The sequence below is a fragment of the Pan paniscus genome, chromosome 1 (assembly GCF_029289425.2).
Source record: "Pan paniscus chromosome 1, NHGRI_mPanPan1-v2.0_pri, whole genome shotgun sequence".
Lineage (NCBI taxonomy): Eukaryota > Metazoa > Chordata > Mammalia > Primates > Hominidae > Pan > Pan paniscus.
The window spans coordinates 12,972,915-12,999,776 of NC_073249.2; the positions used below are offsets into that span (position 1 = coordinate 12,972,915).

General features: G+C 39.6%; 1 protein-coding gene across 1 annotated transcript in view; it reads right to left on the reverse strand.

Annotated features, from left to right (window-relative positions):
- Nucleotides 1–26,862, reverse strand: part of GPR137B (G protein-coupled receptor 137B) — a 66,309-nt gene that overhangs the window by 2,307 nt on the left and 37,140 nt on the right. Inside the window, exons 4-6 of the mRNA XM_034949431.3 lie at nucleotides 26,561–26,710; nucleotides 22,684–22,812; nucleotides 1,363–1,487 (exon numbers count right to left, since the gene is read on the reverse strand). Coding sequence (XP_034805322.1) covers nucleotides 1,363–1,487; nucleotides 22,684–22,812; nucleotides 26,561–26,710 — 404 coding nt within the window. The remainder of the gene's footprint in view (nucleotides 1–1,362; nucleotides 1,488–22,683; nucleotides 22,813–26,560; nucleotides 26,711–26,862) is intronic.

Sequence of the window (26,862 nt, forward strand, 5' to 3'; positions counted from 1 at the left end):
TTTGCCTTCCCAATTCACTGAAAATTAGGCGATGGCAGCAGACTGGTAGCTCATGTATTGTCTTACACCCTCTATGTATGCTGCTTTGAACTCTCAGTATTTAACTGCCCTTTCCACATTTTCTGGGCCAGATCCGCATGTAGATTCAAGGAAGGAGACTCCTGCTATTAAAACTCACATGAAAGTATAACATAAGCATAGGTGAAACTAAGAGACAGGGTACTTATATACAAACTGTTTACATAGTATGGTGATTCAGAAAACAAATTTGAACAAAACTGCCTGAGTTAGAATTGTAGCCTAATCACTTGCTAGCTGTGCGACCTTGGACAAGTTACCTACCCTCTAGATACCTCAGTTTCATCTGTATTATGAGGCTAATAATAGTACTGACCTCTCAGGACTGTTAAGACTAAATGAGTTGATATTTGTGAATCTCTTAGAACAGTGTCTGATACAGAGTAGATGCTATAGAAGTATTTATTAAATAAGTATTCATGAAAATTGAGACCAAAGTAAATACCCTTCATGTAAATGAAATTTTAAATTAAGAACTGACATCATTCAAATTTGAAAACTTGGTCCTTTATAATGTATAATTTATTCTAATAAATACTACTGCATTTACTCTCTAGCTTTAGAACATGTGATTAAAGATATCATGTTCCATTGACTGATTCCATAGACAAGTGCTGTATTTCCCTCTTGGAGATTCAGAGCACACATTAGCATATTACAGGCTCGCTTGGCATTTTCTAAAAAGTTTTTTTTCTGGCCAGGTGCAGTGGCTCACGCCTGTAATCCCAGCACTTTGGGAGGCCAAGGTGGGCAGATCACTTGAGGCCAGGAGTTCAATCCAGCCTGGCCAACGTGGCAAAACCCCGTCTCTACTAAAAATAAAAAAATTAGTTGGGTGTGGTGGCGCACACCGGTAATCCCAGCTATTCGGGAGCCTGAGGCACAAGAATTACTTGAACCTGGGAGGGGGAGGTTGCAGTGAGCCAAGATTGCACCACTCTGCACTCCAGCCGGGCAACAGAGTGAGACCCTATCTCCAAAAAATAAAAAAGTTGATTATCATTTCCTTTTGCACAGCATAACTATTAAGAAAATAGTGTTTCATGGAATATTGTTTAGGAAACACTACTGTATACAATAATGCTATGGGGCTTTAAAAAAACCGGATGTCCTTTCTCATTCCTGAATGTTTCACATAAGTAAAATGATCTACTGAGAATCCAGTCTTATACCACCTAAGGCTGCACAGTTTTAATGTAGGAATTTTCTTTTAGCTTGAATCTATTTAATTGGTGTAACCCTTCCCTCCTGATGAGGCTTGTCTAACATGAAGTAGGGTCTTACCCTCCCTGAAGTCCCTGAGGGGCAATGTTCCAGGCAAGGTCATCATCACTGTCATATCTTCGAGGGTTGTCAAAGAAATAAGATCTGGGACTGAATCCATGGCTGGGGACCATTCCAGGGTTGGTCTAGAAAGACAGGTAATCATTCAGCATACTTACAGACATCATGCCTTGCACCAGACAAAAATAAGATCTCTTTCTTGTAGGAGACTAAAGATGTTCTATTCATTTGAATGTAGGCTATATCTGTTGAGCTGGAATATTCATTTCAGTTACTCTTATGTTTGAGAGGGATTCGCCTTGCCTTTTATCAGTATGGGCAAAATCTTCTATCAGAGTCTTGCTTGCAACAGTGAGTCATCATTGTTTTAATCCCTTATTGAAAAGCTAGATGATGAGTAACTATATGCCAATAAATTGTAAAATCTAGAAGAAATGGGCAAATTCCAAGACACATACAGCCTACCAAGACTAAACCGGAAAGAAGTCTAAAACCTGAACAGACCAATAACAAGTCTTTTATTCTACCTAACTAGAATTTCTCTGCTCCCTAATCCACTGAGAAAGCAATGTTTTCTCCCAGCTTTTCTTCAGTTCTTCTGTCCCTAAAACAAGGGTTCTTTTCAGAGCTCTCTTAAGGTTTTCTAAAGACTTTCACTGTTAGTAACAAGGAGAAAAAAGGCAAGAGATCAAAGCCATAATAAAAAGTCTCCCAGTAAAGAAACGCCTGGGACCCAATGGCTTCACTGCAGAATTCTACCAAACATTTAAAGAAGAACTAATGTCAGTCATACTCAAACTAATCCAAAAAAAATAGAGGAAGAGGGAGTACTTCTACACTCATGGAGGAGGCCAGTATTACCCCGATACTAAAACCAAAGACACATAAAAGAAAACTGTAGGCCAATATCTCTGATAAATATTGATGCAAAAATCTTCAACAAAATACTAGTAAACCAAATTCAACAATACATTGGAAAGATTATTCATCATGACTAAGTGGGATTTATCCATGTGATACAAGGATGGCTCAACATAACACAAATCAATGTGACACATCATGTTAATAGAATGAAAGATAAAAACCATATGATCATTTCAATTGATGCTAAAAAAGCACTTGATAAAATTCAGTGTTCCTTCATGATAAAAACCCTCAAACCGGGGAAAAAAGAAACATACCTCAACATAATAAAAGCCATATATGACAGACCCATAGCTAGTATCATACTGAATAGGGGAAAACTAAAAGCCTTTCCTCTAAGATCTGGAACACACAGTCACCACTGTTATTAAACATAGTACTGGAAGTCCTAGCTAGAGCAATCAGACAAGAGAAAGGGCATCCAAATTAGAATAGAAAAAGTCAAATTAATGACTCCACAAAAAGTATGAGAACTAATAAATTCAGTAAAGTTGCACAAAAAATCAGTAGCATTTCTATATACCAAGAGTGAACAATCTGAAAAAGAAACGAAAAGTAATCCCACTTATAATAGCCACAAATAAATACCTAGAAATTAACCAAAGAAGTGAAAGAGCTCTATAATGAAAACTATAAAACATTTAAAGAAACTGAAGAGGACACCAAAAAATGGAAAAATATTTTCTGTTCATGGATTGGAGGAATCAATATTGTTAAAATGGCCATACTACCCAAAGTAATCTACAGATTCAATGCAATCCCCATCAAAATACCAATGATATTCTTCACAGAAATAGAAAAAACAATCCTAAAATTTATACAGAACCACAAAAGTCCCAGAATAGCCAAAGCTATTTTAAGCAGAACAAAACTGGGAGAATCAACATGACCTGACTTCAAATTACACTACAGAGTTATAGTAACTAAAACAGCATGGTACTGGTATAGGAACAGACACATAGGGCCAGGCGTGGTGGCTCACGCCTGTAATCCCAGCACTTTGGGAAGCTGAGGCAGGCAGATCATGAGGTCAGGAGATCAAGACCATCCTGGCTAACACGGTGAAACCCCGTCTCTACTAAAAATACAAAAAATTAGCCGGGCGAAATGGTGGGTGCCCGTAGTCCCAGCTACTCAGGAGGCTGAGACAGGAGAATGGCGTGAACCTGGGAGGCGGAGCTTGCAGTGAGCCGAGATCACACCATTGCACTCCAGCCTGGGCGACAGAGCAAGACTCTGTCTCAAAAAAAAAAAAAAAAAAAAGAAAGAAAAGAAACAGACACATAGACCAATGGAACAGAATAGAGACCCCAGAAACAAATCCACACACCTACAGTGAACTCATTTTCAACAAACTGCCAAGAACATACACTGGGGAAAAGACTCTTCAATAAATGGTGCTGGGAAAACTAGATATCCATATGCAGAAGAATGAAACTAGACCACTATCTCTCACCAGATGCAAAAATCAAATAAAATGGATTAAAGACTTAAACCTAAGACCTCAAACTATGAAACTACTACAAGAAAACATTGGGGAAAATCACGAAGACATGGGTCTGGGCAAAAATTTCTTGAGAGTGTCCCTATGGGCACTGCCATCATGGCAGAGGTTTGGGGCTAAAGAGCAGAGAATTTGTTTCCTGAAGAAGTGAAAGTTCAACAGGCAGGGAATGGATCCCAGATTTGCATCTGGATCTAGATTCTGTTCATCTATTCTATTTACATATAAATACTTTGAGGGGAAGATGGTGGATAGGAGACAGGGCTTACATGCAGCTCCCACTTGGACAGACAGAACAGTGTGTGGAGAGTCACACCATGGACTTTTGCTCCAGGAACCACCATAGGAGCATACCAGGAAAACTGAAGGAATTCACAGACACTTGGAAAGAAGCGGCAGGCCACTGCAAATTCTGAGAGACAGGTGAAAAACTCTGGTGCTCTCTTGAAAGTGCCACCTCCTGGCTGGAGGCCAACCAACTCAGGACATTACAGCAACTCATGACAGATCCCCTGCTCCAAGGAAGGAGAAAACAACAGCTAATTCTACTGCCTCCAACATCCTGGCTAAACAGTGGTCCTGAGTCTGTCCATGGTGGCAACTTCATTGCTAGCATAAAGCATTTAAGAAAGCCAGCACACTAAACATACTTACAACCAAGGACTTTCACAGAGTCTACTTCAATCCCCTGCCACCTCCACAGGAGCAGGTGCTGGTATCTACAGCTGGGAGACCTGAAGATGAATTGCATCACAGGACTCTTTGCAGACATTCCCCAGCACCAGTCCAAAGCCCGGTAGCCCTGCTGGGTGACTAGACCAAGAGGAGCAATAACAATCACTGCAGTCTGGCTCACAGGAAGCCCCATCACTAGGAGAAGGGGAAGCAACCCACATCAAGGGACCACCCAGACAAAAGAATCTGACCAGCAGCTTTGAGTTCTAGATTTTTCCAGTGAAACAGTCTACCCACATGAGAAGGAATCAGAAAAGCAGTTCTGGTAATATGACAAAACAAGGTTCTATAACAAGGCTCATGCCAGCTCTCCAGCAATGGATCCAAACCAAGAAGAAATACCTGAATTGCCAGATAAATAATTAAGAAGGTTGATTATTAAGCTACTCAAGGAGATACCAGAGAAAGGTGAAAACCAACTTAAGTAATCTTTTTTTAAATACAGATATGGATGAAAATGTCTCCAGAGAAACAGATATAATAAACTGTCACAACTTCTGGAAATGAAAGACACACTTGGAGGATAAAAAAATTCACTGTAAAGTTTCAACAATAGAATCAAGTAGAAAAGAAAGGACTTCAGAACTTGAAGACAAGGCAATTACCCAATCCACAAAGACAAAAAAGAATTTACAAAATGAACAGAGCCTCCAATAAATTTGTGATTATGTTAAATGGCCAAACATAACAATAATTGGTGTTCCTGAAGATGAAGAGAAATCTAAAGTTTGGAAAACATATTTGAGGGAATAATCAAGGAAAACTTCCCTGGCCTCACTAGAGATCTAGACATCCAAATACAAGAAGCTCAAAGAACACCTGGGAAAATAATTGCAAAAAGATGATCAGGTACAGTCAGGTTATCTAAAGTCAAGACAAAGGAAAGAATCTTAAAAGCTGTTTAACAGCAGATTTCTCAGGAGAAACCCTATAAGCCAGAAGGGATTGGGGTCCTATCTTTAGCCTCTTCAAACAAAATAATTGTCAGCCAAGAATTCTGTATCCAGCAAAACAAAGCTTCATAAAGGAAGGAAAAGATACAAAGTCTTCAGACAACCAAATGCTAAGAATTTGCCACTACCAAGCCAGCACTACAAGAAATGCTAAAAGGAGTTCTAATTCTTGAAACAAAACCTCAAAATACACCAGAATAGAACCTCCTTAAAGCATAAATCTCCCCAGGCCTATAAAACAATGAAAAAAAAAAGTATTCAGGCAACAACTGGCATGATGAATAAAACAGTCTCACATCTCAATACTAATGTTGAGTGTAAATGGCCTAAATGCTCCATTTAAAAGATACAGAATGGCAGAATAGGTAAAAATCCACAAATCAAGTATCTGCTGTCTTCAAGAGACTCAACTAATGCATAAGGACTCACATAAACTTAAGGTAAAGGGGTGGAAAAAGATACTCTATGCAAATGAAAACAAAAAGTAAGCAGGAGTAGCTATTCTTTTATCAGACAAAATAGACTTTAAAGCATCAACAGTTAAGACAAAGAGAGACATTATTTATTAATAAAAGGATCAGTCCAACAGGAAAATATCACAATCCTAAATATATATGCACCTAATATGGGAGCCCCCAAATTTATAAAACAATTATTATTAGACATTAAGAAATGAGATAGCAACACCATAGTGGGGTACTTCAGTACTCCACTGACAGCACTAGACAAGCCATCAAGACAGAAAGTTAACAAAGAAACAATGGACTTAAATTATACCCTAGAACAAATGGACTTAACAGATACTTACAGAACATTCTACCCAACAACTGCAGAATATACATTCTTTTCATTGGCACATAGAACATTCTCCAAGATAGGCCATATGATAAGCTATGAAATGAGTCTAAATCAATTTAAGAAAATTGAGATTATATCAAGTACTCTCTTAGACCACAGTGGAATATAAAATTGGAGATTAACTCCAAAAGGAACCCTCAAAACTATATAAATGCATGGAAATTAATGTGCTCCTGAATGATCTTTGGGTCAACAATGAAATCAAGATGGAAATTAAATTCTTAGAACTGAATGATAATAATGACACAACTTACCAAAACCTCTGAGGCACAGCAAAAGTGGGGCTGAGAGGAAAGTTCACAGCATTAAATTCCTACGTCAAAAAAGTCTGGAAGAGCACAAATAGAAAATCTAAGGTCCTACCTCAAGGAATTAGAGAAACAAGAACAAACCAAACCCAAACCCAGCAGAAGAAAAGAAATAACAAAGATCAGAGCAGAACTAATGAAATTGAAACAAAAAGGCAATACAAAAGATAAATGAAACAAAAAGCTGATTCTTTGAAAAGATAAACAAAATTGATAGACCATTAGTGAGATTAACCAAGAAGACAGAAGATCCAAATAAGCTCAATTAGAAACAAAATGGGAGATATTACAACCGATACCACAGAAATACAAAAGATCATTCAAGGTTACTACGAACACCTTTACAGAAACTAGAAAATCAAAATATACAACCCTCCTAGATTAAATTAGGAAGAAATAGAAACTGAACAGACCAATAACAACTAGCGAGATCGAAACAGCAATAAAAACATTTCCAACAACAAAAAAAGTCCAGGACCAGGTGGATTCACAGCTAATTTCTATCAGATATTCAAAGAAGAATTGGTACCAATCTTATTCTGAAACTGTTCCAAAAGATAGTGAAAGAGGGAATCCTCCCTAAATCATTCTGTGAAACCAGTATCACCCTAATACCAAAACCAGGAAAGGACATAGCAAAACTATGTTTATCCCTGATGAACATAGATGTAAAAATCCTCAACAAAATATTAATAGCTAACTGAATCCAACAGCATATCAAAAAGATAATCCACCATGATCAAGTGGGTTTCATACCAGGGATGCAGGGATGGTTTAACATACATGAGTCAATAAATGGGCTATATCACATAAACAGAATTAAAAACAAAAATCATATGATTATCTCAATGGATGCAGAAAAAGCATTTGAAAAACTCCAGCATCTGTTTAGGACTAAAGCCCTCAGCAAAACTGGCATAGAAGGGACATACATCAAGATAATAAAAGCCATCTATGACAAACCCACAGCCAACATTATACTGAATCAGGAAAAGTTGAAAGCATTCCACCTGAGAAATGGAACAAGACAAGGAAACCCTCTTTCACCACTTCTATTCAACACAGTACTGGAAGTCCTTAGCCAGAGCAATCAGACAACAGCAAGAGGGCCCCCAAACCAGTAAAGAGTAAGTCAAACTGTCACTGTTCACCAATGACATAATCGCATACCTAGAAAACCCTAAAGACTTATCCTAAAAGCTCCTAAAACTAATCACCAACAACGACCAAGCTGAGAATCAAATAAGGAACTCAGCCCCTTTTACAACAGCTGCAAAAACAAAATACTTAGGAATATACCTAACCAAGGAGGTGAAAGCTCTCTACAAGGAAAGCTACAAAACACTGCTAAAAGAAATCACAGATGACAGAAGCAAATGGAAACACATCCCCCATGCTCACAGATGGGTAGAATCAATATTATGAAAGTGACCATACTGCCAAAAGCAATCTACAAATTCAGTGCAATTCCCATCAAGATACCATCATCAGGCTGGATACAGTGGCTCACACCTGTAATCCCAGCACTTTGGGAGGCCAGGCAGGTAGATCACTTCAGGTCAGTAGTTCGAGACCAGCCTGGACAACATGGCAAAACCCTGTCTCTACTAAAAAATGCAAAAGTTAGCCAGGTGTGGTGGTGCATACCTGTAATCACAGCTACTTTGGAGGCTGAGGCACAAGAATTACTTGAACCTGGGAGGCAGAGATTGCAGTGAGCCAATATCACACCACTGCACTCCAGCCTGGACGACAGAGCAAGACTCTGTCTCAAAAAAACAAAAAGGTCATCATTCTTCACAGAAATAGAAAAAATTCTAAAATTCATATGGAACCAAAAAAGACCATGCATAGCCAAAGCAAGACTAAGCAAAAAGAACAAATCTGGAGGTATCACATTACCCAGCTTCCAACTATATTACAAGGCTATAGTTACCAAAACAGCATAGTACTCGTATAAGAATAGGCAGGCAGGGCCGGATGCAGTGGCTCAAGCCTGAAATCCCAGCACTTTGGGAGGCCGAGGCGGGTCGATCACTTGAGGTCAGGAGTTCAAGACCAGCCTGGTCAACATAGTGAAACCTCGTCTCTACTAAAAATACAAAAATTAGCTGGGCATGGCGGTAGATGCCTGTAATCCCACCTACTCAGGAGGCTGAGGCAGGAGAATCACTTGAACCTGGGAGGCGGAGGTTCCAATGAGCCGGGATTGCGCCACTGTGCTCCAACCTGGGTGACAGAGTGAGGCAGGTACACCAATGGAACAGAATAGAGAACCCAGAAATAAGGCCAAATATTTACAGACAACTGATCTTCAACAACACAAATAAAAACATAAAGTGGGGAAAGGACACCCTGTTCAACAAATGGTGCTGGGATAATTGGCAAGCCACATGTAGAACAATGAAGCTGGATCCTCATCTCTCACCGTATACAAAAATCAACTCAAGATGGATCAAAGACTTAAATCTAAGACCTGAAACCAGAAAAATTCTAGAAGATAAATCAGAAAAACTCTTCTAGACATTGTCTTAGGCAAAGAGATCATGACCAAGAATCCAAAAGCAAATAAAACAAAAACTAAGATAAATACATGGGACCTAATTAAACAAAAAGTCTTCTGTACAGCAAAGGAAATAATCAGCAGAGTAAACAGACAAGTCATAGAGTAGGAGAAAATATTCACAGACTATGCATCCAGCAATGGACTAATATCCAAAATCTTCAAGAACTCAAACATATCAGCAAGAAAAAAAAACAACTAATCCCATCCAAAAGTGGGCTAAGGACATGAATAGACAATTCTCAAAAGAAGATATCCAAATGGCCAAGAAACATGAAAAAATCCTCAACATCACTAATTCTCAGAAGAATGCAAACCAAAACCACAATGAGATGCCCCATACCTTACTCCTGCAAGAATGACCATAATTCAGAAATAAAAAAATAACAGATGTTGGCATGGATGTAGTAAAAAAGAACACTTTTATACTGCTGGTGGGAATCCCACTTACTGGGTATCTACCCAGAGGTAAAGGAGTCATTATATGAAAAAGACACTTGTGCAGGCATGTTTATAGCCACACAATCCACAGTTCCCAAAATACAAAAATATGGAACCAGCCTAAATGCCCATCAACCAACTAGTGGATAAAGAAAAATGGTATATATATACCATGGAATACTACTCAGCCATAAAAAGGAATGAAATAGCATCCACAACAACCTGGATGGAGTTGGAGACCATTATTCTAAGTGAAATAACTCTCAGGAATGGAAAACCAAACATTATATGTTCTCACTTATAAGCAGGAGCTGAGCTATGAGGATGCAAAGGGATAAGAGCAATATAATGGAATTGGGGACCTGGGGGAAGGGTGGAAGAGGGTGAGGGATAAAAGACTACATATTGGGTACAGTGTACAATGCTAAGGTAATGGGTGCACCAAAATCTCAGCAGTCACCACTAAACAACTTTTCCATGTGACCAAACACTACCTATTCCCCAAAAACTTTTGAAATTAAGACTAAAATTTAAAAATAATAATAATTCTTGGCCACGCACAGTGGCTCATGCCTGTAATCCCAGCACTTTGGGAGGCTGAGGCAGGTGGATGACTTGAGGTCAGGAGTTCGAGACCAGGCTGGCCAACACGGTGAAGACCCATCTATACCAAAAATACAAAAATTAGCTGGGTGTGGTAGCTCATGCCTGTAGTCCCAGCTACTCGGGAGGCTGACGCAGGAGAATCACTTGAACCCAGAAAGCAGAGATTGCAGTAAGCCAAGATCATGCTACTGTACTCCAGCCTGGGCAACAGAGCAAGACTCCATCTCAAAAATAAATAAAAATAAAAATAAATGAATTCATGAGCAATATCCTACAAGCAATCAAAGCAAAATGGAAAAATAGGATCATATCAAGTTAAAAGCTTTTGCACAGTAAAAGAAACAACAAAGTCAAGACAACCCACAGAATGGGAGAAAATATTTGCAAACTACCCATCTGACAAGGGATTAACAACCAGAATATATAGGAAAAGGTGTAGTAATCAAAATTAAAAATGGGCAAAAGATTTGAACAGACATTTCTCGAAAGGCGACATACAAATGGCAAACAGGCATATCAAAAAGTGTTCATCAATGATCATCAGAGAAATGCAAATCAAAACTACAGTGAGATATTACCTCACTGCAGTTATAATGCCTTATATCTAAAAGGCAGTAACAAACGCTGGCAAGGATGTGGAGAAAAGGGAACCCTTGAACACTGTTGGTGAGAATGTATATTAGTACAACCACTATGGAGAACAGTTTGGCAGTTCCTCAAAAATAAAAATTGAGCTACCACATGATCCAGCAATCCCACTGCTGGTATCTACCCAAAAGAAAGGAAATCAGGATATTGAAGAGATATCTGCACTCCTGTGTTTGTTGCAGCACTGTTCACAATAGCTAAGCTTTGGAAGCAACCTAAGTGTTCATCAGCAGATGAATGGATAAAGAAAATGTGGAACATATACAGAATGGAGTACCACTCAGCCATAAAAAAGAATGAAATCCAGTAATTTGGAACAACATGGATGAACTGGAGATGATTATGTTAAGTGAAATAAGCCAGACACAGAAAGACAAACATCGCATGTTCTCACTTATTTGTGGGATCTAAACTCAAACAATTGAACTCATGGACACAGAGAGGAGAAGGATGGTTGCCAGAGGCTGGGAAGGGTAGTGGCGGGGGCAGAGTATGGTTAATGGGGGAAAAAAAAAAGAATTTGAGGGAATGAATAAGACTTACTATTTGATAGCACTAACAGGGTGGACTATATAGTCAATAATAACTGTACATTTTAAAATAACTAAAAGAGTGTGATTGGATTGTTTGTAAAACAAAGGATAAATGCTTGGGATGGAGACACCATTCTCCATGATGTGAAATAATCATCATGCCTGTATCAAAACATCTCATGTACCCCATAAATATACACACCTATTATCTATGTACCCACAAAAAATTTTTAAAAGCTAGATGATGCCCAAATTAGCCAGAATAAAGTAGATAGTTCAATTTGGATATAAATCATGAGAGCAGTCATAACAATGGTGAAATCATCTGGGGAGGATTTCTCATCCCATTTCCATCTCCTGCCTCTATAATCATTTCATCCTGTTTCTGCCCCCAAACTGAGTTTACCTCTCAAAAAATTTCCAATGACTGGTCTCAGGTACACCCTAGAGGTCATTGCCAGTTTTCAATATCACAGCTGCCCTGGGATGACTGTTGGGGTTTGAAAAGCCTTTTCTGCCAGCAGCTTCTAAAAAGTAAAGGTGTCTTTGTCAGGAAAGCCTAAACAAGATCAGAACTAGATTATATGGTACACCAAATCAGGCATATGTTTTGACATCATTGTACTTAACATCAGTGACCTATTTAAAAGTGAATAGAACATGAACAGAGGTGGCCACATGACGGCTATCTAAATGTGAATTCCTGCTTTGCTAAGACTAATTGTAGCCAAACATAAGGAGCAAAGTGGAACTAACACAAGGTGGATTGCCTTAAAATTTACTCTTTTTAATAGTTTAAGAATACCTATGAGCCACGTGCAAAAGAATGAAGTTGGATCCTTATCTCACACCATATACAAAAAATAACTCAAAATGTATTAAAGACCAAATGTAAGAACAAAAACTACAAAACTCTTAGAAAAAAATATAGGGGCAAGTTTTCAGGGGCAAATACAGATGCTTCTCAAATTATGATGAGGTTACATTCTGATAAACTCATTGTAAGTTGAAAACAAATAAAAAATACACACCATAGAGTATCAGTTGTTGACCCCTATGATCGCATGGCTGACTGAGAGCTGTGCCTCACTGCCCTATACATCTTGAGAGATTATCATACCCCATATTGTTAGCCTAGGAAAAGATTTAAAAATTCAAAATTTCAATTATAGTTTCTACTGAATGTGTCCTGCTTTCACACCATCTGTAAAGTTGAAAAATTGTAAGTTGAACTGTTGTAAATCAGGGACCATCAGTATAGGATGTGGCAAAGGGTTCTTGGGTATGACACCAGAACATGAGCAACAAAAGATAAATACAGTGGACAAAAGTAAAAGCTTTTGTGCTTCAAAGGATACCAATCAAGAAAGTGAAAAGACAGCTACAGAATGAGAGAAAATATGTGCAAATCATATACCTGACAAGGGACTTAAGAGTATATTTAAAACATATAAAGAACTCTTACAATTCAATAATAAAAAGACAACCCAGTTTAAAAATGGACAAAGGATGTGAACAGACATTTCTCCAAAGAGGATATACAAATGACCACTAAGCACACAAAAAGATCCTCAACAAACTTAGTCATCAGAGAAATATACATCAGAAGCCAAAAGGAGATATCATTTAATACACATTATGATATCTAGAATCAAAAAGTCAGATAACAAGTGCTAGGAGCGTGGAGGAATCAGAACCTTCATACACTGCTGGTGAGAATGTAAAATGGTGCTGTCTCTGTGGAAAATAGTCTGGCAGTTTTTCAGAAAGTGACACTCAGAAATATCATATGACCCAGCAATTCCACTCCTAAGAATATACCCGAGAGAAATGAAAACATATGTTCACACAGAAACTTATACACAAATGTTTATAACAGCCTTATTCATCATAGCCAAATGGTGGAAATGACCCAAATGTCCACTCATATCCACAAATGGTTTCCTTAAATGTGTCCTTTTTATCATTTCAAACTTCTTGATGTGGGTCAAGAAGTTTGAAATTATAGTCCAGGCACAGTGGCTCACACCTGTAATCCCAGCACTTTGGGAGGCCAAGGCAGGTGGATCGCCTGAGTTCAGGAGTTCAAGACCAGCCTGGCCAACATAATGAAACCCCATCTCTACTAAAAATAATAAAATTAGCCAGGCATGGTAGCAGGCACCTGTAATCCCAGCTATTTGGGAGTCTGAGGCAGGGGAATCGCTTGAACCCAGGAGGCAGAGGTTGCAGTGAGCTGAGATCACCCCACTCCACTCCAGCCTGGGTGACAGAGCCAGACTCTGTATCCAAACAAACAAACAAAAAAAGCTTGAAATGAAATGATAAAAAGGAAACATTTAAGAAAAACTTAAAATTCCTTAAAACCAGTGATGTCATACAGGGATAAAAACATATCACCTATTAGATGGCCGAATAGGAACAAGCTCCAGTCTGCAGCTCCCAGTGAGATCGACACAGAAGGCGGGTGATTTCTGCATTTCCAACTGAGGTACCTGGTTCTTCTCACTGGGACTGCTTGGACGGTGGGTGCAGCTCACGGAGGGCGAGCCGAAGCAGGGTGGGGTGTCGCCTCGATCGAGAAGTGCAAGGAGTCAGGGAATTTTCTCCCCTACCCAAGGGAAGCCATGAGGGACTGAACCTGAGGAACTGTGCACTCCGGCCCAGATACTGCACTTTTCCGACAGTCTTCACAACCCGCAGACCAGGAGATTCCCTCTGGTGCCTACCTCTCCAGGGCCCTAGGTTTCAAGCACAAAACTGGGCAGCCATTTGGGCAGACACTGAACTAGCTGCAGGAGGTTTTTTGTTTTTTTTTGTTCCCCCATACCCCAGTGGCATCTGGAACACCAGTGAGACAGAACCATTCACTCCCCTGGAAAGGGGGCTGAAGCCAGGGAGCCAAGTAGTCTGGCTCGGTAGGTCCCACCCCAACGGAGCCCAGCAAACTAAGATCCACTGGTTTGAAATCCTCGCTGCCAGCACAGAAGCAGTCTGAGGTCGACCTGGAACACTCAAGCTTGGTGTGGAGAGGGACATCCGCCATTGCTAAGGCTTGAGTAGGTGGTTTTACCCTCACAGTGTAAACAAAGCCGCTGGGAAGTTCGAACTGGGCAGAGCCCATGGCAGCTCAGCAAGGCCACTGTGGCCAGACTGCCAGATTTCTCCTCTCTGGGCAGGGCATCTCTGAAAAAAAGGCAGCAGCCCCAGTCAGGGACTTATAGATAAAACCCCCATCTCCCTGGGACAGAGCACTTGGGGGAAGGGGCAGCTGTGGGCACAGCTTCAGCAGACTTAAATGTGCCTGCCTGATGGCTCTGAAGAGAGAAGGAGATCTCTCAGCACAGCGTTCAGGCTCTGCTAAGGGTCAGACTGCCGCCTTCAGTAGGTCGATGACCCCCATGTATCCTGACTGGGAGATACCTCCCAGTAGGGGCTGACAGACACCTCATACAGGAGAGCTCTGACTGGCATCTGGCAGGTGCCCCTCTGGGACAAAGCTTCCAGAGGAAGGAACAGGCAGCAATCTTTGCTGTTCTGCAGCCTCCGCTGGTGATACCCAGGGAAACAGGGTCTGGAGTGGACCTCCAGCAAACTCCAGCAGACCTGCAGCAGAGGGGCCTGACTGTTAGAAGGAAAACTAACAAACAGAAAGGAAGAGCATGTCCACTCAGAGACCCCATCCGAAGGTCACCAACATCAAAGACCAAAGGTAGATAAATCCACAAAGATAGGGAGAAACCAGCACAAAAAGGCTGAAAATTCCAAAAACCAGAATGCCACTTCTCCTCCAAAGGATCACAACTCCTCGCCAGCAAGGGAACAAAACTGGACAGAGAATGAGTTTGATGAACTGACAGAAGTAGGCTTCAGAAGGTGGGTAATAATAAACTCCTCCGAGCTAAAGAAGCATGTTCTAACCCAATGCAAGGAAGCTAAGAACCTTGAAAAAAGGTTAGATGAATTGCTAACTAGAATAACCACTTTAGAGAAGAATATAAATGACCTGATGGAGCTGAAAAACATAGCACAAGAACTTCGTGAAGCATACACAAGTATCAAGAGCCAAATCGATCAAGTGGAAGAAAGGATATGAGATTGAAGATCAACTTAATGATACAAAGCAAGAAGACAAGATTAGAGAAAAAAGAATAAAAAGGAATGAACAAAGCCTCCAAGAAACATGGAACTATGTGAAAAGACCAAATCTACATTTGATTGGTGTACCTGAAAGTGATGGGGAGAATGGAACCAAGTTGGAAAACACTCTTCAGGATATTATCCAGGAGAATTTCTCCAACCTAGCAAGACAGGCCAACATTCAAATTCAGGAAATACAGAGAACACCACAAAGATACTCCTCAAGAAGGGCAAGACACATAATCGTCAGACACATAATCGTCAGATTCACCTAGGTTGAAATGAAGGAAAAAATGTTAAGGGCAGCCAGACAGAAAGGTCAGGTTACCCACAAAGGGAAGCCCATCAGACTAAGAGCAGCTGTCTCTGCATAAACCCTACAAGCCAAAAGAGAGTGGGGGCCAATATTCAACATTCTTAAAGAAAAGAATTTTTAACCCAGAATTTCATATCCAGCCAAACTCAGCTTCATAAGTAAAGGAGAAATAAAATCCATTATAGACAAGCAAATGCTGAGAGACTTTGTCACCACCAGGCCTGCCTTACAAGACCTCCTGAAGGAAGCACTAAATATGGAAAGGAACAACCAGTACCAGCCACTGCAAAAACATACCAAATTGTAAAGCCCGTCAACACTATAAAGAAGCTGCATCAACTAATGGGCAAAATAATCAGCTAACATCATAATGTCAGGATCAAATTCACACATAACAATATTAACCTTAAATGTAAATGGGCTAAATGCCCCCATTAAAAGACACAGACTGGCAAATTGGATAAAGAGTCAAGACCCATCACTATGCTGTATTCAGGAGACCCATCTCACGTGAAAAGACACACATAGGCTCAAAATAAAGGGACGGAGGAATATTTACCAAGCAAATGGAAAGCAAAAAAAAAAAAAAAAAAAGCAGCAGCAGGAGTTGCAGTCCTAATCTCTGATAAAACAGACTTTAAACCAACAAAGATCAAAAGAGACAAAAAAAAGGCCATTACATAATGGTAAAGGGATCAATGCAATAAGAACAGCTAACTATCCTAAATATATATGCACCCAATACAGGAGCACCCAGATTCATAAAGCAAGTTCTTACAGACCTACAAAGACACTTAGACCCCCATACAACAATAATGGGAGACTTTAACAACCCACTGTCAATATTAGACAGATAAATGAGACATAAAATTAACATGGATATTCAGGGACTTGAACTCAGCTCTAGACCAAGCGGACCTAGCAGACATCTACAGAACTCTCCACCCCAAATTAACAGAGTATACATTCTTCTCAGCACCTCATCTCATTTATTCTAAAATTGACCACATAATTGGAAGTAAAACACTGCTCAGCAAATGCAAAAGAACAGAAATCATAACAGTCTTTCAGACCACAGTGCAATCAAATTAGAACTCAGGATTAAGAAACTCACGCAAAACTGCACAACCAATGGAAACTGAATAACCTGCTCCTGAATGACTACTGGGTAAGTAAGAAAATTAAGGCAGAAATAAAGATCTTCTTTGAAATCAATGAGAAAAAGACATAATGTACCAGAATCTCTGGGACACATTTAAAGCAGTGTGTAGAGGGAAATTTACAGCACAAAATGCCCACAAGAGAAAGCAGGAAAGATCTAAAATTGACACCCTAACATCACAATTAAAAGAACTTGGGAAGCAAGAGCAAACAAATTCAAAAGCTAGCAGAAGAAATAACTAAGATCAGAGCAGAGCTGAAGGAGATAGAGACACGAAAAACCCTTCAAAAAAATCAATGAATCCAGGAGCTGGTTTTTTTGAAAAGATCAACAAAATGGATAAACCGCTAGCCAGACTAATAAAGAAGAAAAGAGAGAAGAATCAAATAGACGCAATAAAAAATGATAAAGGGGATATCACCACCAATCCCACAGAAATACAAACTACCATCAAAGAATACTATAAACACATCTATGCAAATAAACTAGAAGATCTAGAGGAAATGGATAAATTCCTGGACACATACACCCTCCCAAGTCTAAATGAGGAGAGGTAGAATCCCTGAATAGACCAATAACAAGTTCTGAAATTGAGGCAGTAATTAATAACCTACCAACCAAAAAAAGTCCAGGACCAGAAAGATTCACAGCCGAATTCTACCAGAGGTACAAAGAGGAGCTGGTACCATTCCTTCTGAAACTATTCTAAACAACAGAAAAAGAGGGAATCCTCCCTGACTCATTTTATGAGGCCAGCATCATCCTTATACCAAAACCTGGCAGAGACACAACAACAAAAAGAAAATTTCAGACCAATATCTCTGATGAACATCAATGTGAAAATCCTCAATAAAATACTGGCAAACCGAATCCAGCAGCACATTAAAAAGCTTATCCACCACGATCAAGTCAGTTTCATATCTGGGATAGAAGGCTGGTTCAACATACACAAATCAATAAATGTAATCCATCACATAAACAGAACCAATGACAAAAACTACATGATGATCTCAATAGATGCAGAAAAGACCTTCAACAAAATTCAACACCCGTTCATGGTAAAAACTCTCCATAAACTAGGTATCGATGGAATGTATCTCAAAATAATAGCTATTTATGACAAACCCACAGCCAATACCATACTGAATGGGCAAAAACAGGAAGCATTCCCTTTGAAAACCCGCACAAGGCAAGGATGCCCTCTCTCACCACTCCTATTCAACATAGTATTGGAAGTTCTGGCCAGGGCAATCAGCCAAGAGAAAGAAATAAAGCATATTCAAATAGGAAAAGAGGAAGTCAATTGTCTCTTTTTGCAGATGACATGATCATATATTTAGAAAACCCCATTGTCTCAGCCCAAAATCTCCTTAAGCTGATAAACAACTTCAGCAAAGTCTCAGGATACAAAATCAATGTGCAAAAATCACAAGCATTCCTATACACCAATAACAGAGAGCCAAATCATGAGTGAACTCCCATTCACAACTGCTACTAAAAGAAGAAAATACCTAGGAATACAACTTACAAGGGATATGAAGGACCTCTCCAAGGAGAACTACAAACCACTGTTCAAGGAAATAAGAGAGGACACAAACAAATGGAAAAACATTCCATGCTCATGGATAGGAAGAATCAATATTGTGAAAATGGCCATACCGCCCAAAGTAATTTACAGATTCAATGCTATCCCCATCAAGCTACCACTGACTTTCTTCACAGAATTGGAAAAAACTACTTTAAACTTCATATGGAACCAAAGAAGAGCCCACATAGCCGAGACAATCCTAAGCAAAAAGAACAAAGCTGGAGGCATCATGCTACCTGATTTCGAACTATGCTACAAGGCTACAGTAACCAAAACAGCATGGTACTGGTACCTAAACAGATATATAGACCAATGGAACAGAACAGAGGCCTCAGAAATAATACCACACATGTACAACCATCTGATCTTTGACAAACCTGACACAAACAAGCAATGGGGAAAGATTTCCTATTTAATAAATCGTGTTGGGAAAACTGGGTAGCCATATGCAGAAAACTGAAACTGGACCCCTTCCTTACACCTTATACAAAAGTTAACTCAAGATGGATTAAAGACTTAAACATAAGACCTAAAACCATAAAAATCCTAGAAGAAAACCTAGGCAATACCATTCAGGACATAGGCATGGGCAAAGACTTCATTCTAAAACACCAAAAGCAATGGCAACAAAAGCCAGAATTGACAAATGGGATCTAATTAAATTAAAGAGCTTCTGCACAGCAAAAGAAACTATCATCAGAGTAAACAGGCAACCTACACAATGGGAGAAAATTTTTGCAATCTATCCATCTGACAAAGGGCTAATATCCAGAATCTACAAAGAACTTAAATTTACAGGAAAAAAACAACCCCATCAAAAAGTGGGCAAAGGATATGAACAGACACTTCTCAAAAGAAGTGCAGCCAATAAACATGAAAAATATGCTCATCACTGGTCATTAGAGAAATGCAAATCAAAACTACAATGAGATGCCATCTCACAGCAGTTAGAATGGCGATCATTAAAAAGTCAGGAAACAACAGATGCTGGAGAGGACATGGAGAAACAGGAACGCTTTTACAATGTTGGTGGTAGTGTAAATTAGTTCAACCATTGTGGAAGACAGTGTGGCAATTCCTCAAGGATCTAGAACTAGAAATACCATTTGACCCAGCAATGCCACTACTGGGTATATACCCAAAGGATTATAAATCATTCCACTATAAAGACACATGCACATGTACATGCACACGTATGTTTACTGCAGCACTATTCACAAGAGCAAAGACTTGGAACCAAGCCAAATGTCCATCAATGATAGACTGGATAAAGAAAATGTGGCACATACATACCATGGAATACTATGCAGCCATAAAAAGGGATGAGTTCATGTCCTTTGCAGGGACATGGATGAAGCTGGAAACCATCATTCTCAGCAAGCTGACACAAGAACAGAAAACCAAATACCGCATGTTCTCACTCATAAGTGGGAATTGAACAATGAGAACACATGGACACAGGGAGGGGAACATCACACACTGGGGCCTGTAGGGGGGTGGGGAGGTAGGGGAGGGAGAGCATTAGGAGAAATACCTAATGTAGGTGATGGGTTGATGGGTGCAGCAAACCACCACAGCTCATGTATACCCATGTAACAAAACTACACATTCTGCACATGTACCCCAGAACTTAATAATATATATTATATAATATATATAATTATATATTATTTATATTATTATATATAATATATAATATATATTATTTATATATATTATTTATATTATATATAATATATAGTATAATAATAAAAAAACAATGATGTCCATCAATGGATGAATGGGTAAGCAAAATGTGGTCTATCCATACAATGAAATATTTATTTGGCAATAAAAAAGAATTAAGTACAAATATATGTTACAACGTAGACGAATCTTGAAAAAACATTCTGCTAAGTGAAAGAAGCCAGTCAAAAAACCCACATGCCATATGATTCCATTCATATGAAAGTCGAGACTAGGGAAATCTATAGACACAGGAGATTATAGTGGCTTATGCCCGGGGGTAGGGCAGGGACAGAAAGGAAATGGGGAATGACAGATGATAGTATGGGGTTTCCTTTTGAGATGATGAAAGTGTTCTAAAATTGGCTGTGGTGATGGTTGCACATATGTGAATATCCCCCAAACCACTCAATTATACACATGAAATGGGTGAATTATGTAAGTGAGTTACATCTCAATAAAGCTGTTTTTAAAAGACAAAAAACAGCCAGGAGTTTGAGACCAGCCTGGGCGACACGGCTCATGCAAGTAATCCCAGCTACATGCGAGACTAAGGCAAGAGAATCGCTTAAGCCCAGGAGGTCAAGGCTGAGGTGAGCTGTGATGGTGCCACTGCACTCCAGCCTGGGGGACAGAGCAAGACCCTGTCTCAAAAAAGAAAAGGATAAGGACAGAGATTCTCAAACTTTACAGTTCATTCAGATCACTTGGAGTGCTTATTAAAAATGTACATTCCCAGAACCTACCCCAGAGATTCTGGTCTGGGTCTCCAACATGACCTAAGAATCTTTACACCAAGCGCCCTGACGGATTCGGATACAGATGGTAAAGAGCCGCACTTTGAGTATCTCGTTACCTAGACTCTGAAGTTTGGCTCTAATCACGCCAAGTTTAGAGACCTGTTTGTACCAAATGAATTATGGATACAAATGTTAGATGACATTTTTAAGAAATGCCCCACCTGCAGTGTAGTCCTTTAAAGTTGAAGGGTTTGAGTTATAGATTTCCCCCCAAGAGTATTAGACTTTTTTCCCATGTAATTACAGAAGTTATAGATAGGACTATTAGGTCATCTATATTAAGAATATAATTTCTTCTCAAAACCTTATGATGCCAGAGAAAGCTACAGTGTAGCACAGGGATTAAAACCATGAACTCAGACGGGTGCGGTGGCCCACGCCTGTAATCCCAGCACTTTGGGAGGCTGAGGCAGTCGGATCACCTGAGGTCAGGAGTTTGAGACCAGCCTGGCCAACACAGTAAAACCCTGTCTCTACTAAAAATACAAAAATTACCCAGGCATGGTGGCGTGCATCTGTATTCCCAGCTACTTGGGAGGCTGAGGCGGGAGAATCGCTTAAACCCGGGAGGCGAAGGTTGCAGTGAGCTGAGATCGCGCCACTACACTCCAGCTTGGGTGACAGAGCAAGACTTCATCTCAAAAGAAAAAAAAACAAAAAGCAAACAAACAAAAAAAACCACCATTGACTCTGGAACCAGAATGCTTGGTTTGAAGCCCGACGGCTTCCAAAAACAAGATAAAAAAACAGGTCAGTCATCTGGGTATGAAATAAGAACTGTGAATTATTGGAGGACATTACTCATCTATGCCTTCTTCACCACCCGCTCTTTGTCCACATTGCCCCAAATCCACTCACTGTACTTTTCTATGGGTTTCATAGATCAGTAAGTCAAAAAGCTACCACTAGTTTGTGTGGCTGGAATAATTTACGGAACAAGGCTCCCAGGTGGTTTCTCACGCTACTTGGTTTTGCATTTTCTGTCCTGTCCCATAAAGACATTCATATAAAGTTGGTTGAACAGCAATGTGACCAAACTAGGGGAGCAGGTTTAGCATTCCTTACAATAATGTTTCTCATTGCCCTATCCTCCCATTCCCTAGTCACCATCCGGCATACTATTTCCTATGAGTGTTCTCTATTTCCTATTTCTGTTTCTCTATTCTCTATTTTCCTTTGCTATGAGAGAAGCTTCTATACTTGGTTCACAGCAAGTCCAAGTCTCAAATACTAATGAGGCAATGTTGCATTAAAAGAAATAGTTAATCACTTTCCCCAGGCCTTAAGATGCAACTTATAATAGTTTCATTTCTTTTGTAAAATAAAACTAAGCTGAAAACCATTTTCCCTCAAAAGATAAGGGAAATGAATGTCTCAATAAAACAGTCAAGGAAACTTTTCATACCACCACAAAAGGAAGAGTCTCTCTTCTGAAAAGTGAAGAAAAAGTTCTAATTGCAGGTTCCATGATCAGAATTAGGAGACATTTTCTTACAAATATAAAATGGTTTACTTACAAGGTCCTTTGTAGGATTTCTAACTCGGAAGAAATAAACGACTAAGGTGGTAGGTAAGAGTTCCCAAACAAATAACACCACTCCAAATAATACGTATCCAGCATCTCCCAGCTGATTCTTCAAATCTGCCTGTTAGAAACAGACAGGGAGAGTCATCAGACCAAGGGAAGAGGAAATAAATTTGATTGACTCTTTCTAATGTGAACAGAGAATAATTCTAATACTATAGTACAATTCATTCCCCTATATTTTAGAATGTACTACCGAATATACTATATTAATACTTCTATTTAAAGTATTAAAATATAGTATAGTGCATTCTCCTAAAATATGCACATTGAAGTCAGATAATAGTAATGGTCTAGACCTCAGATAGGGATTATTTAAACCATATGGGATAAATGATTGTCTTCAAAATATTCAAAGACAGAAACTTCTAACCTCTGATGTTTTAATATTTCATGCCCCCAAAACTCTTAAGTCCAAATTAACACTCTCACTTAAATCTAAGCTGATTTTCTTCAACAATTGAATAGTGAGAAGGTTATGTTGCCTCCTCCTAAATTCTTGAGAGCAGCATACAACTATTATCCCTTAGTCTCATCCCTAGGATAAAGAGGTCAACTTTCAAATGTTTCTTCACATAAACCATATCCTGTTGTTTACCCTTTAAAGCGTACTGTAGGCTAGCTTGTCTAGAAAAACAATCCACAGAGCCTAAGGTGTTTGGTATGAGGCCCAGTGAGATGGCCAGAGAGCTTGGTGGAGCAGTGTTCTCTCTTCAGAACAGACAGAAGGTTCGTGAGGAAAGCACATGGTTGGGTCTGGGCAATAGTAAAGGCCCAAACACCTAAACTTAACCTTTTGGCCTTCTCTATAACATCATACTTAAAGCATGGTGACCAAAACTACGCATGCTTCTTTCAGAAAGATCACTCTCTTACTTCCTCTATATCACATCTCCATCATGTGTTCTTTTTTGATTCCGCACAAGTAAGTTATACAACTGTGGTCATTTGTTTTGCTTGCTCCTAGATTATTTTGGTGGCAACACACATCTAGATAACCATAAATATCCCATAAAAATAGAAGAATTTTAAAGATTGTCATATTTTAAAACCACTGCAATTATAACTTTTATATATATATATTTTGTTTGTTTGTTTGAGACAGGGTCTTGCTCTGTCACCAAGGATGGAGTGCAGTGGTGCGATCACAGCTCACTGCAGCCTTCAGCTCCTGGGCTCAAGTGATCCCTCCAAGCAGCTAGGACTACAGGTGTGCACCAACATGCCTGGGTAATTTTTTAATTTTAATTTTTTATTTTTTGTAGAGATGAGGTCTTGCTATGTTGCCAGGGCTGGTCTCAAACTTCTGGCCTCAAGTGATCCTCCCAAAATGCTGGGATTACAGGCCACTGCACCCATCCATAATTTTTTTTTGTTTTTAAGTGAAAGCAAGATTAGGAAAGTAAAGAAAGAATAGCTACTCCTCCATATATAGAATTTATAGGCAGAGCACCCATGCATTCTTAATTGAAGAAAAACTGAAGTAACTTTGTTAAAACCAAATCTTTGTTATTTAATGGATACAGAGTTTCAGTTTAGGAAGATGAAAAAATTCTAGAGATGGATGGTGATGATGGCTGCACAACACTGAATGTACTTAATACCAGTGAACTGTACACTTAAAAACGGTTAAAATAGGGCCAGCCAACGGTGGCTCACGCCTATAATCCCAGCACTTTGGGAGGCCGAGGTGGGCGGATCATGAGGTCAGGAGTTCAAGACCAGCCTGGCCAATATGATGAAACCCGTCTCTACTAAAAATACAAAAAAATTAGCCGGCATGGTGGCGCTTGCCTGTATTCCCAGCTACTCAGGAGGCTGAGGCAGAAGAATCGCTTGAACCCGGGAGGCGGAGGTTGCAGTGAACCGAGATTGTGCCGCTGCACTCCAGCCTGGTGACAGAGAGAGACTCCGTCTCAAAAAAAAAAAAAAAAAAAGGTTAAAATAGCAAATATTACGTATATTTTACAATACAAAATCAAATCCTTTGTGTATTATGATTGTCTCTAATTAATCATTGTTTAAAGTTTAGATTTTCATATACTTGATTTCCTCAAAACAGTGCACACCCTTAGCAGTGCCTTGCCCAGCTTTCTGCCATCCTGTGTTTGTGGTGTTGGTTTGGGTTCAGAGATGTGGTTTTAATCCTTTCTAATTATAACACAATTTTACCTTGTCCTCACAGGTTTAGCTTATCATGATCATTTTATTCTTTCTTCCACTGTCTAAATCCAGCTCAGGGTTTGAGCACTATTGAGATGTTAGAAGATTTATAGATGGTTAGGTATTCAATACTTTTCCAAGAAAAGCTAAGGAACCTTTGCCAATCAATCTAATAAATGTATAATAGAGAAGTTACATTTCTTTATTGTTAATGGCTAATCTGTGTGTCTCTTTTCCTTAGTGGACCATAAAGCTCCCAAAGGGCAGGGAATGAGTCTCTTCGGTTTTGTATCCCTGGCACTTTGCACAGTGCCCAAGATAAGGAAAAAAAAATGCTGTTTGTCAAATGAGTGAATGGTGGTTCATTCTCATTGTTGCTTTGAGTTTTTGTGAGCATGGATGGCAGATGACATTTCACTACCTTTGTTCATTTGCTTTATGACTCGTAACTTATACATTTATAGAATGTATTTTTAAAAAGAGTATCATATTGCAACAACTAGTGCCATGAGCTTTTATAAAACTTTAATATCCTCAGTCACTTTTGTCCAGATTTTCTCAAATGCTGTGTACGTGCTCCATTAAAAAAAATTCACTCCCTGAGGATGATGACAAAAAAAACAAAAACATTCTCATAACTTCATAGTCCTATGTATTTTCTAAAATCTGAATACAATTTGCTTAATATCTGCAAATGTCACCCTTTAATAATATCATCTTACATTTATATGGAAGCACGTTAAAAAAATTAAGTACTGGCTGGCACGGTGGCTTACACCTGTAATCCTAGCACTTTGGGAGGCCGAGGCAGGTGGATCACCTGAGGTAGGAGTTCGAGACCAGCCTGGCCAACATGGTGAAACCCCATCTCTACTAAAAATACAAAAAATTAGCCAGGTATGGTAGTGGGTGCCTGTTATCCCAGCTACTCTGGAGGCTGACGCAGGAGAATTGCTTGAACCTGGGAGGCAGGTTGCGCCATTGCACTCCAGCCTGGGCAACAAGAGCGAAACTCCGTCTCAAAAAAAAAAAAAAAAAATTAAGTACTGCTTAATAAAAGCCCTAAGAGGGAGAATGGAGTGCAAAGTATGTGTGTACACATGTATGTGGATACATACACACATATATGTAATCTCCTGGTTTTCTCAAAAGGGAACAAGGCAGGTGCTGTGATCCCATCTGACAGATGAGTTCAGATGCCACACAGGGAAGTGACCTCTCAAGGTCACTCAGTCATTCACCAGCAGAAACAAGGACCATGGACTTCTCTCCCATGTGAACCACTGAAATGCAAACATAGTTGGCCCTCCGTATCAGCGGGTTCCACATCTGCAGACTCAACCATCCACGGATCAAAAATATTTGAAAATAAAAAATACTAATAACAATTAAAAATAGAAATTTTCAAACAATGTAGTATAACAACTGTTTACATAGCATTCGTGTTGTATTTGGTATTGTAAGTCATCTAGAGATTAATTTAAAGTATACAGAAGGATGCGTGTAGGTTATATGCAGATACTACACCATTTTATATCAGGGACTTGAGCATCCAGATTTTGGTATTTTCTGGGGTCCTGGAACCAATGCCTCGAGGATACCAAGAGTCCCTGGTCAGGTGACACCTCCTCAGCGCCCCCACTGACCTGGTCTGATACATTGTACCAGTCATAATCAAAAGAATGGACGCTCTTGTTCTGAGAAAATGACAGGATGAACAGGTTGTAGCAGGCCCGAGAGGTGTAAAGCAGTATCACGGTGACACCGATGGCAGTCACTTGGCACACGGAGGAGCCCTGGAAAAGAGGGAGCAGAAGGTATGGGACACTCCAGGTCCAAGACACCAGCCCCTTCCCCAGCCCCCACCTGCTATCAGTCTGGTAAAGCCCTTTGGGATCTCAGGGCACTGTGATCTTGTTGGGTCTTCCACCAGAGTCCTTTTCACACT